A 15,053-nucleotide genomic window follows, 5' to 3' on the forward strand; every position below is an offset into this window, starting at 1 on the left:
ATTTGTGAGCTGAAAATTAAGCTGTCCTAGCTTAATTAAATTAATTAAAATTAATTCTGTCCTAGTTCAGTATAACTGTTTATACCTCCCAACTGGGACCTAACATTTCACAGAAAATCCCCTAGGAAAAAAAAGAAGTTCTGAGGTAATAGTTCACAAAAATTAATTTTTTTAAAGATTTTATTTACTTATTTGACAAAGTAAGAGAGACAGTGAGAGAGGGACCACAAACAGGGGGAGTGGGAGAGTGAGAAGAAGGCTTCCCACTGAGCAGGGAGCTCAATGCTGGGCTTGATCCCAGGACCCTGGGATCATGACCTAAGCCAAAGGCAGATGCTTAACTACTGAGCCACCCAGATGCCCACAGTTCACAAAATTTTATAAACAAAATAAAAATAGCAAAGGAGTACTGAGAAGCCGTATGGTATTATGATTAAGAGTATAAGCCACCAAGGGGTGCCTGGATGGCTCAGTCGGTGAGCATCTGCCTATGGCTCAGGTCATGATCCTGGGGTCCTGGGATGGAGTCCTGCATTGGGCTCCCTGCTGAGCAGGGAGCCTGCTTCTCCCTCTGCCTCTACCACTCCCGCTGCTTGTGTTTTCTCTCTCTCAAATAAATAAATAATCTTAAGGAAAAAAAAAAAAGAGTATAGGCCATCAAGTCAGTTTCCTTGGATTCAAAATCCAGACTCACACATTATTAGCTACAGGATTTTCAGCAAATTATTGTAACTGCTAAGTATTTCCTCATCTATAAAGTTGGGATATGTACTTACCTCATAGGGTTATTGTGAAAACTCAAAGGGGTAATGCCAGTTGTTAGCACATGGTAAAAGCTCAACAGATACTGTTGCTAATAATGTTGTTGGACAGAGGGGTTAAGGAAAACATGATTAACTGGAAGAAAAGAAGGAAGTCAAAGTAACAAAGTCTGAGTCTCATGACAACTCTTTGCTTTCTAAAGAGACAGAGCCAGAATCTACGCTCTGTAATAGTATTTCTAAAATTATATGAGAATTTGGACATTTATGCTCCTTGGACTTATATCACTAGAACAAGTGGCTGACTCACCCTTTAGATGCTTTACGTTTTCCTTATTTGTCCATCTCCTTCTTGCATCTTCTCTCACTTCACGTCGGGCCACACTGCTCAAATCATGTGCATTAAATTCATGCAACTTGGGTAATAAGTCTCTCACCCATTCATAACGGATTGGACACACAATTCTTGCGTAGACTTTGGTGGTAACTAATACCTCATGAAAAATGATCCATTCAAGTTTGGTTTCTTGTTCATGAAGCTATACAAAAGAATTCATTTAAGGATGATAACTAAGTAACTTGTCTCATTCCACATCTGACTAGCCACATACTAACAGCTCAAACTCTTCTGAATTAATTCCTATATTCTTCAATCAAACAGAGGGCATGGACCAACCAGTACCTTTACAGCTTTATGTAATAAAGATATATGCTAAATTTAACCTCAAAGTGAAAAGTAGAAGACATTTATGCATGACTTAATCCTACATCTTTACAAATTTCTTTCCTTTATTAAAAATAGGACCCTTTAATAATAATAAGGCACTTACTGCTGAGGAAGGATGAATGTGAACTGGGCTTCCACGCCCATCCATTGTGCAAAATGTTCTTCCAACAGATCTAAACAACAATAACAACAAAAAAAAACCCAAAGGAAAAAGACAAGAACAGAAAACAATGAAATAAGTAGAGCACCAAATCTAACAATAAACAATTATGTTTCACCAGAGTGTTACAAGCATAAGTTTAAACTTTTTCAAGTGTCACTATAACTTTTCTACCAACTCCTCTTAAATAATGATACAACTTCTCATTACATACAACCTAAACAGTCATTTCAGTTAAGTACAAATATTTCTGGTTAATAAGTAGCAATATTAACAGTAATATTATATTTGTGCTTTAAAGTTTCCAAAATGATTTTATAATAAAGTCTCAAAACAACCTGTGAGTTCTGTGAGCAAGTCACTTTTATTAAGAAGTCAAAACTGAGATTCAAATAAACCAACTAGCCTTCTAAAGATCACAGAGTTAATGTATGGTGGAATCAAGTCCTAAACATAAGTCTTCTGACTTAAATACAGTGTTCTTTATAGTATGCTACAACTCTTTTTAAAGGGATAATTTTCATTATTCTAAAATCTGATAATTAGAACATTGCATCTAACATTTCTCTAATTCACGTTCTTAACTTCAAATTCAATTCAAACTCACCAACTGAGCCATCCAGGCACCATCTGGGGCACCTGGGTGGCTCAGTAGGTTAAGCATCTGCCTTCAGCTCAGATCATGATCCCAGGATCCTGGGATTGAGCCCCATGTTGGGCTACCTGCTCATCAAGGAGCCTGCTTCTCTCTCTCCCCTTACCTCTTCCCACACCCCACCCCCATGCTCTTTTTCTCTCTCAAATAAATAAATAAAATATTTTAAAAAATATTCCTATCCTTTTTTATACTTCCTTATATAAATGTTATTGTCAAAATATTAGCAGTAGTTCAATCATCACCACAGATGATTTCCTATAATACTTTATAAACATTTCCATTATAACTCAGATCAGACTGCATTATAATTGTTTATATACTGTACAGTACAAAAATTTTTACTTGAACCACTTGAGTTAGTTGCCAACCTTATGCCCCATCATCCACAAATATCTGAATGTGTATTTTCTATAATCAAGGATATTCTACTACATGACCATAATACATAATACAACCATCAAAACCAGGGAATTAATGCTGATACATGACTAACATCTAATCCTCAGACCCCAATAAAGTTTTATCCAAATGTCCTAATAATATCCTTTATAGCAAAAGAATTCAATTCACAATCAGGTATTAATTTTATTTTTCATGTCCCCTTAGTCTCCTTCATCTGGCATACTCCCCCAGTCTTCTACCTTCATGATCTTCACAGCTTTTTGAATAGTAATTTTGTAGTGTGCCCCTCAATTTGAGTTTGTTTGTTTCAGGATGATTAGATTTAGGTTATGCATCTTTGGCAAGAACATCACAGAAGTGAAGCTATATTTTCATTATATCCTATCAGGAAGAACATGATTTCAATCTGTTGCATTACTGATGGTGTTCACTTTGATGGCTTCATTTGGGTAGCATCTGCCAGGCTTCTCTATGAAAAGTTACTTTTCCTCTTTCCCTTTGTAATTAATAAGACTTTTGTGGAGAAGTGCTCAACTAATTCTATTTGTCATTAAACTTTTAATTTACTCATTTATTAATTTATATGACTATAGACCCATGATTTCACATTTTATTTAATGGGCTACATAATCCATTACTATCATTATTTATTTTGATGCTTAGAATGTCCTATATTGGATCGGCTGGGGCCTATTCAAGCTAGCTCCAGTGTACTTCTAACATGGCCTCAAACCTCATTGATCACTTCTTGTTTGCTGGCAAAATATGATGTTCTGGGTTCATCTTGTACTTTCCCACCCCTATTTCTCCAAACAGCTCTAAGTCCTTTATGCAGCAGATGGTTGTTTCAAGTCAAGATCCAGGAACTAAGTATATTCATTGCTATTATGGTGTTATTGCTCCCAGTCCATCTCAGAGCTAGGGTATATTTGTATATAAATATTTACACACTTACAAATACATATTATAAATATACACAGTAACATCTATTTTTATTCCCAAATCTGTCTATCCATCCATCTAACTATATTAAAAACCGTAAGTTCACAATGATACCTGAAATTCCAATCCAACACCACAGGGCTCATTCTCATTTTTTCCCTTTCAGTATTTCTAATACTCCCTTTACCATTCCTAAATTAATTTAATTATTTGATCAATTCCTTTGTATATAATGAGTCTCTCATCATCACCATTGTTACCCCTTTCCCTAAGAAGATGCCCTCCCTCACTGCACTCGGACTCTAAACTCAACACCAAACACCTCCCATATGAGTGCCTCCCCAACCTGCTTAATCGCTGACACTCCACACCAAGCTATTCTTGCTCAGAGATGCCATGCTCAACATGTTTGTCTTTCATATTCCACACAGAGCCACCCCTCTGCAAAAAAGCCCTTGTCACTCAACTAAGGTGCTGATATCCCACGTTAGACAACTGTCCTACAAACTCCCTCTTACCGAACTTGAGCTCCAATATCCCACTCTGAGCCACTGCAGCTCCCCCTCCACAAGTGACAATTATGGAGTCATTGCAATTGATGTCATCATCATCACAGAGCTTAAATAAATCATCAATCTTTAATATTAAATAGTTCAACATTGTAGTCAATCAAATACAGTAGTATTTCTTATCCATTTCTCAAGCTCATATTGCTTACCTTCGAGCTACATTTTTGAAATAGCCTGCACAAAGACATCTTCGTAGTACTTCATGTTTTGGGCCTTCAAAGGTCTCTCTTGGGAAATCACTTTGCTATAGAAATAATATATACACAGTGGTAATATCACAGAATAATGTGAAATAATCTTTTATTTTGAAAACTACACATTTCTAGAGATTTCTGTTTCTGGCCAATATGAAGTAAGAGGGATCAGATTTGGGGCGCCTGGGTGGCTCAGTCGTTTAAGCATCTGACTCATGATTTCAGCTCAGGTCATGATATCAAGGGTCGTAGAATCGAGCTGCATGACAGGCTCCATACTCAGCTCAGAGTCTGCTTGTCCCTTTCCCTTTGCTCCTCCCCTCGACTGCACGCGTGTTCCCTCTCTTTCTCTAATAAATAAATAAATAATAAAATCTTAAAGAAGAGAGAGAGATCAGACTTACTCTTCTCCTTGAAACAACCAAAAATGTACAAAATACATGAAGTAATGATTTTCAAAACACTGAATTATCAAGCAATAAAGGACAGTGATCTTTCAGAAATAAATGAAGTATAGGAAATAAATGAAGTAAGCCCAACTGCCCCAGCTTACAGTCTACTTTGAAAGAGATTCTGGATGAAGGCTCAAGGAAGGAAAAACCCAAGTAGAACCTGGAGAACTCCCTGAGCTAAAGAGACAGAGCTGGGGCACCTGGGTGGCTCAGTTGACTATGTGTCTCTCTTCTGCTCAGGTCATGATCTCAGGATCCTGGGATCAAGCCCTACATCCGGGACCTGCTCAGTGGGGAGTCTGCTTCTCCCTCTCCCTCTGCCGCTCCCCCTGCTTGTGATCTCTCTCTCTGTCAAATAAATAAATAAAATCTTTAAAAAATTTTAAGAATTTACAAAACATAAAGAGAAAGAACTGCAAGTCCAGGAAGACTAAGATGCCAAGAGTTCAGGAGAGAAGAGAATTTGACAGAGACAGAACTCCAGAGATTTGCAGAAGAGCCTCCACAAGTGTTTAGCTGAGCACTGGTTAGCATATAAATGTGAGGAAATTACCAAAGACCAGGGAAAAAACCTCCCGAAAGGATAAAGAGGTAACAGTGCTTGGTACTCACACACATTTAGGAATGGGGCCTATTCCTACAAACCACAGATCAGAACACCTCATAATTTCCAAAGTTTGGAAGACAGTACTCAGAGAATCTTGCCAAAATGCTACTCAAGAAAAGTATCATTGTAGTAATTACCTGTTTAAGCTTCCTGATTAGTTCTCGAAGTTGAGCTTCAACACGAAATGCAGAAAATAAGCATCTCCAGTGAATCCAGTGTTTTTGGCACCATGAAGCTGGAGCTCCACTGCAAAACAAAAATATTGGTTTCCTGAATAACTTCTATAAGTGAAAGACAGTCTAACAGGGGCGCCTGGCTGCCTCACTCAGTAAAGCATGTGACTACTGATCTCAGGGTTATGGGATTAAGCCCCATGTTGGGGCACAGAGTTTACTTAAAAACAAAAGACAGGGTGCCTGGGTGGCTCAGTTGGTTGGGCAACTGCCTTCGGCTCAGGTCATGATCCTGGAGTCCTGGGATGGAGTCCCACATCGGGCTCTCTGCTCAGCAGGGAGTCTGCTTCTCCCTCTGACCCTCTTCCCTCTCACGCTTTCTCTCTCACTCTCTCTCTTTCTCAAGTAAATAAATAAAATCCTTAAAAAAAGAAAAGACAGTCTAATACTCTCATTTTCTATTACAAAACTAGAAACAAATAAGCAACAGTCAGTTCTTTTATGAGACCTGTCCAATTACAGAGAAAGCACTTCAAGGAATTTGAAAAAACTAAGGTAGGTGCCCCTGAGGGAATTAAAAAATAATTTACAAATGAATTTCTTCTTTTTAACAAATATATCAAGTCATTTTCTCATCTAAGCTACTTCTACAGAACCAAAATTCAATAAGGTCATCTTCAGGAAAGGTTTAGGGAGAGAAGAAAGAAGAAAACTAATACTAATAATAAATGCCCACTTAGTAACAGTCATCTGGCATAGATAAATCTCACTAATGTTCACAAAAATACCTTGAGGTCAGTAGTTCCCCCAATGAATTTTATTGTCTAAAGTTACGGAATAAATACATACTGGAGCGATAATTCAAACTGACAACTTTCTAGTACACAGAACTATTCCACATACCTTGATTTGCACTGTTCAAAGATGACAGCTAAAGTTGCAAAGTCATTAAATCCTCCAGCTTTAGCTGCCAATTCTCGATGTCTTTGTTCTGCTTCCTTCTGATACTCTGGATCAACTAAAATGACAATCAGAGAGGCAATTTAGTTATACTTTACATCAAATGCCTACATTCATTTTGTTTACTCAAGGTCATTAGAAATCTGCCTCATCATCTACAGTGGAATAAGGTGGAACTATATTAAATCTTCTGGGGGGATGGGGGGCTCTAATTACTCCCACAACTCTTTTATTTCTTTTAACCACATGTTGGAGATTTAACTAGAATAGCAACAATAATTCTCCCAATACATTTGCCTTTAAAATAGTATTTAGAATTTATTTTTTAAGTTTGTTTTGATCATAAGAATAACCCATCTTCACAATAAAAACATTATATCAAAGTTTAACATTCCCCACTTGGTCACATTACCCACAAACCAATCCTCAAGGCTAACCATTGTTAATTATTGAATGTGTGTCCTTCAAGATATTTTGTTTTTGTTTTTTAAATTTAAAATTTTTTTAATCATTAACATATAATGTATTATTTATTTCAGGGGTACAGCCTATGATTCACCAGTCTTATACAATACATAGCACTCACCCCAACACATACTCTCCCCAGTGTCCATCACCCAGTCACCCCGTTCCCCCATCCCCTCCCCTCCAGCAACCTGTTTCCTGAGATTAAGAGTCTCATGGTTTATCTCCCTCTCTGGTTTCATCTTCTTTCATTTTTTCCCTATGATCCTCTGCCTTATTCTTAAATTCCACATATTAGTGAGATCATATGATAACTGTCTTTCTCTGACTGACTTATTTTGCTTAGCACAATACCCTCTAGTTCCATCCACATTGTTGCAAATGGCAAGATTTCATTTTTCTGAGGCTGTGTAATATTCCATACTGTGTGTGTGTATGCACACGCGTATCATATCTTCTTTATCCATTCATCTGTCAATGGACATCTAGGTTCTTTCCACAGTTTGGCTATTGTGGACATCGCTGCTATAAACACTGGGGTGCAGGTGCCCCTTTGGATCACTACATTTGTATCTTTGGGGTAAATACCCAGTAGTGCAATTGCTGGGTAGTAGGGGAGCTCTATTTTCAACTTTTTGAGGAACCTCCATACTGTTTCCCAGAGTGGCTGCACCAGCTTGCATTCCCACCAACAGTGTAGGAGGGTTCCCCTTTCTCCACATCCTCGCCGACATCTGTTGTTTCCTGACTTGTTAATTTTAGCCATTCTGACTGGTATGAGGTGGTATCTCATTGTGGTTTTGATTTGTATTTCCCTGATGCCTTCAAGATATTTTCTATGTATATACCAGTGTCTGTATATGATGGTTTATTTTTATAAAAATGGGTTATATGTTTTGAAACTTCCTTTACTTTATAATGGCTTCATGTCAGTACATGTAGAATTATTCATTCTCAAAATAGCTATATTGTATCCCCAGGGGTAAAAGAACATAACACAATTTAATCAGTCCCTATTTATCCAGTTCCTAATTAAGGGCAATTAGACAGGACTACCATATAAGAAGAACTGAACTACTATAAGTTCTTCTTTCCTTTTTCTAACTTTTTATTGAAGTAAAACATGCATGTAGAAAACTACCAGGTTGTAACTGTACAGCTCAATGTTAACAAAAAACAACCTACCAAAATACCCAATAACTATCTGTTCCCCTCCACAAGGGTAACCATATCCTGACTTCTAACCCCACAGAAGGGTTTTGCCTGTTTCTAAATTTTGTATAAATGTACTTCATGTATCTGATGTTTTTGAGATTTATCTGTTATTGACTTTGACCCAGTCCCACTCAGGATTGATATGCTCTCTGATCAACCAAGTTTTCCAAATAGTACTTTACCCAAGCTAAATTTCTTTCCAAATCCCATTTTTTTTTTTCCAAAATTTCCTAGTGCTTCTTCATTCTACCACATCATACCACAATTCCTATTCCTTCAGTACACCCATCACAACTCGATTTAGCATAGGCACTATGATGCCTGATACTAGAGAGCAGCATATATAGACTACGATGTGAATCTGCAAAGCAGCAGTTCCTGGTATTAGGAGGAAAGCAATCTGATCAAAGAAAACACCCATGAAGATAAAAAGTCTTTCATCTCAGGCTTTAAGTAGCTTCCACCTTTGTTACCTAGGTAACAACTGAAGGAAGCAGTTGTTACCTAGAGACAAAAGGAGAGAGAATATGATTAATTACAGGCCCTGCCTGTAATACAAACAGCCCTGCCAAGGTGAGAATACAATTCTCATCTCCTGAACCACATAGGGAAACTGATTTTTAAGCCAAGACATTTAATTTCAAGCACTGAATCACCACTGCCCAAAAGGTATTATGCCAAAAGTCAAATTGCACCAGACTTGAGCATCACCCTGTCCTGGCTCCCAACACCAGGAGACAAGCCTAACAGGCAGGAGCTCCCGGATCCCTGAATTGTGTTTCCTGCTATAGCAATGTAGAGCACCAGCTGCCTTGGACCCCTGGGCTATAAAGCCTCAAAGAAGCTTCCTACCTTGACTCAGTTCTTCCTTTCTCTGCCTCTAGCCAGCCATTCGATTTGGCTATGACACCTATAAGCATAATTTACACAGGTGGCTTACCATCTCTTAGTAAAATGTCAGTATAACGGCAACAACTTTTAGCATAGATTACAATTTTAAGCTCAGCTCATTTTTTCTGAAAATCAATTCTGCCGGTTAGTATTGGATCCCTGTTGTTTAGAGTGGCTACCTGCTCACATTTTTAAAAATGCAGAGAGCATATTGCTTCCCTGGCTGTCCATTCCACATTGCTACCATCTCTCTGTCTTTCTTCCTCCATTATTTTCAAAGTCAAGAGAACAGATAACATTTTTTTGTTTCTTTTCTCTGAATTCCCCCCTGCAAAAAAACCTAATTAATTAAATTAAAACAGGCTGAAGTCCCATAGTAAATTCAGGATATGTATGGGAAGGTCAAAACCCATATCACACAGTTCCTACAATCTCAGCAATTTTACCCTCTAAACAACGGTCTGACTATCCACCTTTAATTACTTTCCAGTAGACTTGTCACTATCTTTAATTTATTATCTTTCCCCTGATGAAATGTTATTATCAGTTTTATGTCTTGCAAATAGGTAGATCTTATAAAGCAAGAACTGTAAGTGACAAGGTGAAGCAGCAAAACAAGTTGTCTCAGCTGAACTTCTCCATTTGGGAAGATAATTCAATACTTTTCTATATAGCAATCGAACAGAAAACAAAACTATTTTACAGGGGATTTCAGTAATAATAACAATCCTCAGAGCTGAAACAGAGGAATAAAGCCACAAGTGTCACACACATATAAAATGCCCTTTAGTTCTAAAAATGTCACAATTAACATAATTAAAGACTTCAGAACCAACCCAATGTTTATTTTAAATTTGTTCCATTTCAAGGCAATGTTTTCACCACCTAAAAAATATTTAACAGCTCTCACTCTATTGTCTGACTTCTATAATTTTTTTTTTAAGATTTTATTTATTTATTTGACAGACAGAGATCACAAGTAGGCAGAGAGGCAGGCAGAGAGAGAGGGGGAAGCAGGCTTCCCACTTAGCAGAGAGCCCGATGCAGGGCTCAATCCCAGGAACCCAGGATCATGACCTGAGCAGAAGGCAGATGCTTAACGACTGAGCCACCCAGGTGCCCTATTGTCTGACTTCTAAAATAATATCTATACTAGCGGACCCTGTACACAGTTTACTACAGCAAAAGGCAGATCACTAAAAATGTTGACAGTATGATCATCTTGATGTTTATAATCTTAATTTAATGTTAGATGTGAGAATACTACCCAGTTTTACCAGTAAGTATATGATAAACTAAATTAGGTGATCTACAGAACCCAAGCCAGAAAGGATTGCTTAACCTATAAAGACTACAAATGCATAGAGAAGCATCTGTGCACATTTTGGTTGTAACAAGATCTTAGCAAGTCACATGCTCAAAAGCTGAAGCTGCATTTTGCAGCAGCTGAAGTTCTTCATGATCCAGGTTTAAAAATTAATTATGTATTTATATACAGGCCATAATCTCTCTCTGTTATGAACTGAGATATATGGTAGCAATTGTTGCCTCTACAAATTGGACCTAAGGACATCTTTAGGAGAGGAAGACTTTTCACTTAATTCTTTGTGCAGTGTTTGAATTGTTAACTATGTATATATATCGGAAATGGTGATGTAAGGAGTTAGGTGAAACCTCTCTCCCAAACAGACATCTGTTAAGCTCAAAATTACTGAAAACAATCATTCAAAGTCTCTGGAGATTGACTGAATCTATGGACTTCAGTAAGAACAGAAGGAAGGATCACGTTCAAGTAGGAACTACGCTCAACACCCCCATAGCTTTGTGTGTGGAAGAACTATTCCAGAGGGCTCAGCAGCCTGAAAGCGGCAGCCTTTCCCTCACCTCCAGCTCCTACTCTGTAAGGAAGATCAAGGCCGAACAGCTAATAAATGGGGGAACAGCTAAAGATCATGAATTACAGCTTTCCATTCCCTTACAGGTCTGTATTGCAGAAAAGCTGTTCTAGTGAGTTCAGCAGCAGAGTGGTAGCTCCCACTACTCCCAGTTTCCTATATCAGGTTTTGGTTTTTGTTTTTGGCAGCCGGTGAACATCTACAGATGTCGTCTCACCAAGCTTTATGCTAAGGAAAATGTATACTGGGCAGTGGTGGTAACCAAAGCACCAGTTCCCACCTCCTCCCACTTTAAGCTTCTGCTGGGACGGGAGATCTGGGTGGGGCAGCCCGTGAAGAGCCCACTTCCAATCAACTCCCAGCTCCTGCTCCATAGCACAGAGGTTTTTCCCAGGAAAGCACAGAGGCAAGCACTACTAGAAACCAGCAATACTTTGCCCAACTTTATCTGGATCAAACTACAGAGTAATTTATGCCCCTAGGGCACTGTCAAAAACAACAGAGCCATCAGCTAGCAATCAGTGGAGACTAACAACTTAATCTGTTACCAACAGAGGCAGGCCAGCAAGAAAGTAAAGCCAGCCAAAAACTTAACAGAAAGATCAGAGAAACCAACTAAACCCATAGTTGTCCCATGTTCCAAGAGACTATGTAGACCTCCAAGGTTGTACCTTCTGAGGAGGTACAAAAGGAAAGGGAACACCTGAGCCTCTGGTCTATGGCTGAATACAGGACAAACTCATAAACTCTAAACTATGAAAACAGTCTCCAAACCACACAACACAGATTGAACAGTAAAGGGTGAAAACATCACTAGCTTGAAGGTATTAAGTACAACCTGCAACCAACCAGTAGCTGACTGCTGGAACTGAAATGTGCAATAAAAAATATGAAAACTTCACTAAGTGGGACTCAGTAGTAGATTTGGGCTGGAAGAAAAAAGAATCAGCAAAATATAGATCAAAAAAGATTATGCAATCCAAAGAACAGAGGGGGAAAAAAAAAGAATGATGAAAAATGAGCAGTGTCAGAGAAATGTGGGACACCATTAAGCACACAAACCTTGTGTAACGGGACTGCCAGAAGGAAAGAAGAGGAAGAGGTAGAAAAAATTTTAAGGAAATAATGGTTGAAGAAAAATTCCAAAATTTGATGAAAAACATTAATCTAAGTTTTGATTAGAGGAAGCTTAATGAACTCCAAGAAGATAAAAGCAAAAAGACCCACAGATTCACAATAGCCAAAATACTGAAAGCAGCAAAAGGAAAATGACTTACTATGTACAAGAGAATGCCAATAAAATTAACAAATGACTTCTCATTAGACATGATGGATGCTGAAAGACTGTGGGATAATATATTTATTTAGTGTTAAAAGAAACTGTTACCTAAGAATCCTATATCCAACAAAATGATCTTTCAAAATTAAGGAAAAATAAAGACATTCCCAGATAACAAAACCTAAAAGAATTCATTGCTGGCATACCTGACTTACAGGAAATAATAAAGGAAGTTATTCAGGCTGAAAGGAAGTGACACCAGAGAGCAATCTGAATGACACTGAAAAAGAATACTGGTAAAAGTAAATATGTTGGTAAATAAGAGAGTATAACTATCTCTTCTATTATGTCCCCTTCTGTGATTTAAAAACAAATCGCATGAAACACTATCTATAAAATTGTGTTGTGGGGCCTATTAACATAGAAATGTAATATATTTGACAATAACACCTCATGTATTACCTATTTATTTTTTTTTAAAGATTTTATTTATTTATTTGAGAGCAAGCGAGAAAGCACATGAGCAGGGAGAGGGGCAGAGGGAGAGGGAGAAAAAGCCTCCCCACCCAGTAGGGAGCCTGATGTGGGGCTTAATCCCAGGACCCTGGGATCATGACCTGAGTCAAACGCAGATGCTTAACCAACAGAGCCACCCAGGGACCTAGGTACTACCTATTTTTATTTTTATTTTTTTTTATTTTTTTGGTACTACCTATTTTTAAAAAAAGAAGCCTAGGTCAGTATCTAAGGGAAAAAAAAACTCAATCCTGTCTCTGACATAACAATAGAAAAGGCCATTGCTATTTCACAGTTGCATTTTTATTCTGTGAATCTACAAACACTGAATCTCTGAGCTACCTTAGTGCTTTGGGGGTAATTCATGTTTCATATCCATTAACATGATTGACATCAAGTGCTTCACAAAGGCAAGACTTAATCTTGGGTGGCTCAGGGTAGGTTAAGCATCTGCTTTCAGCTCAGTTCATGATTTCCAGGTCCTGGGAAAGAGCCCTGCATTGGGCTCTCTGCTGAGCCGAGAATTTGCTTCTCCCTCTCACCCTCCCTCTCTCTCAAATAAATAAAATCTTAAGAAAAAATAAACCAACTCACCCAATCAAAGCACAGAAAAAATACGTATTCTTATTGGCTATATTATCTGAATATTCTAGAGTCCACAGATATCTAAAGCCAAGTATTAAGCTAACAAAGGGAAGTCTCCCTTTTCCTTGAGTGCCTTCAAATATAGGTCACTTTCAAATAATATTTTCCTAAAGTTAGGTCCCAAAAAAAGGCCTTCAAGATATCAAAAGCAACTCTAGAACTTAATTTAAAGAAAAACAAAGAACAGGGATGACTGAGTGACTCAGTCAGTTAAGGGCTGCCTTTGGCTCAGGTCATAATCCCAGAGTTTGAGTAGGGCTCCTTGCTCAACAGGGAGCCTGCTTCTCCCTCTACCTTCCTCTCTCCTTGCTTGTGCTCTCTCTCTCTCTGACAAATAAATAAATAAAATCTTAAAAAACAACAACACCACATAATTAAAACCTAAGACCAGGGCACCTGGGTGGCTCAGTTGATTAAGTGTCTGCCTTTGGCTCAGGTCATGATCCCGGGGTCCTGGGTAGAGCCCTGTATCAGGCTCCCTGCTCACCAGGGAGTCTGCTTCTCCCTCTCTCTCTCCTCCTCCCCACTGCTTGTACTCTCTGATAAAATCTTAAAAACAAACAAACACGGGCACCTGTGTGGCTTAGTTGGTTGAGCCTTTGGCTCAGGCCATGATCCTGGAGTCCCAGGATCCGGCTCTCTGCTTGACAGGAAGTCTGCTTCTACCTCTGACCTCTCCCCTCTCATGCTCTCTTTCTCTCTCAAATAAATAAATAAATAAATAAATAAATAACTAAATAACTAAATAAATAAATAAATAAATAAATAAATAAATAACATTTAAAAAAAGAAAAAAAAACTAAGACCTGAACAACCTAAAAAGCTAAAAAGTTGAGTCAACTATCCATCCACAGAGAGAAGATTCTAAACAAAAATTTTAAAACCAGGGGTGCCTGGGTGGCTTGGCTGGTTGAGCAACCAACTCTGGGTTTTGGCTTGGGTCATGATCTCAGGGAGGTGGGATTGAGCCCCACAATGGCCTCAGCCTTCATGCTCAGAGCATAGATTGCTTGAGATTCTCTCTCCCTACCTTTCTCTCTGCCCCTCCCCTCTGTTCATGTAGGCAGGCACGTGCACTATCCCTCCCTAAAATAAATAAATAAATAAACTCTTCAAAAGAAAAAAAATGTTTAAACCAATACCTGACCTTCTACTTCTAGTACTGAAATGGACTTAATTTTTCATTTCTTCTCAACTTCTTTCAAAGACATAAGAAGGTTTAAAGGAAATATTATAATACTGTATTTGAAGTTCATAACATATGTAAATGTAATATATATGACAACAGTAGCACACATGATGGAGGAGTGAATGGAACTAAATTGTTGCAAGCTTTCCTGTATTTTACATGAAGCAATAAAATATTCATTGAGTAAACTGTGATTAAAGATGTATATTATCAGCCCTACAGCAAGGACATGTTAAGCAACAGCAACAAGAATAAAGGCTTTAACACAATCCTTATCAAAATTCTAGCAGGCTTTTTCCTGAAAAAACTGGTATGCTGATTCTAAAATTTATATTAAAATGCAAGGAATATGG

General features: G+C 38.1%; 1 protein-coding gene across 2 annotated transcripts in view; it reads right to left on the reverse strand.

Annotated features, from left to right (window-relative positions):
- Positions 1 to 15,053, reverse strand: part of LOC111151648 (DEAH-box helicase 40) — a 47,970-nt gene that overhangs the window by 2,649 nt on the left and 30,268 nt on the right. For both annotated transcript variants that reach the window (XM_022509775.1, XM_022509776.1), the window contains 5 exons: positions 6,549 to 6,663; positions 5,610 to 5,718; positions 4,369 to 4,463; positions 1,592 to 1,661; positions 1,072 to 1,300 (listed from right to left, as the gene is read on the reverse strand). In XM_022509775.1, the coding sequence (XP_022365483.1) occupies positions 1,072 to 1,300; positions 1,592 to 1,661; positions 4,369 to 4,463; positions 5,610 to 5,718; positions 6,549 to 6,663 (618 nt within the window). The remainder of the gene's footprint in view (positions 1 to 1,071; positions 1,301 to 1,591; positions 1,662 to 4,368; positions 4,464 to 5,609; positions 5,719 to 6,548; positions 6,664 to 15,053) is intronic.

The sequence above is a fragment of the Enhydra lutris genome, unplaced genomic scaffold (assembly GCF_002288905.1).
Source record: "Enhydra lutris kenyoni isolate GAN:26980312 unplaced genomic scaffold, ASM228890v2 scaffoldscaffold26, whole genome shotgun sequence".
NCBI classification, from domain to species: domain Eukaryota; kingdom Metazoa; phylum Chordata; class Mammalia; order Carnivora; family Mustelidae; genus Enhydra; species Enhydra lutris.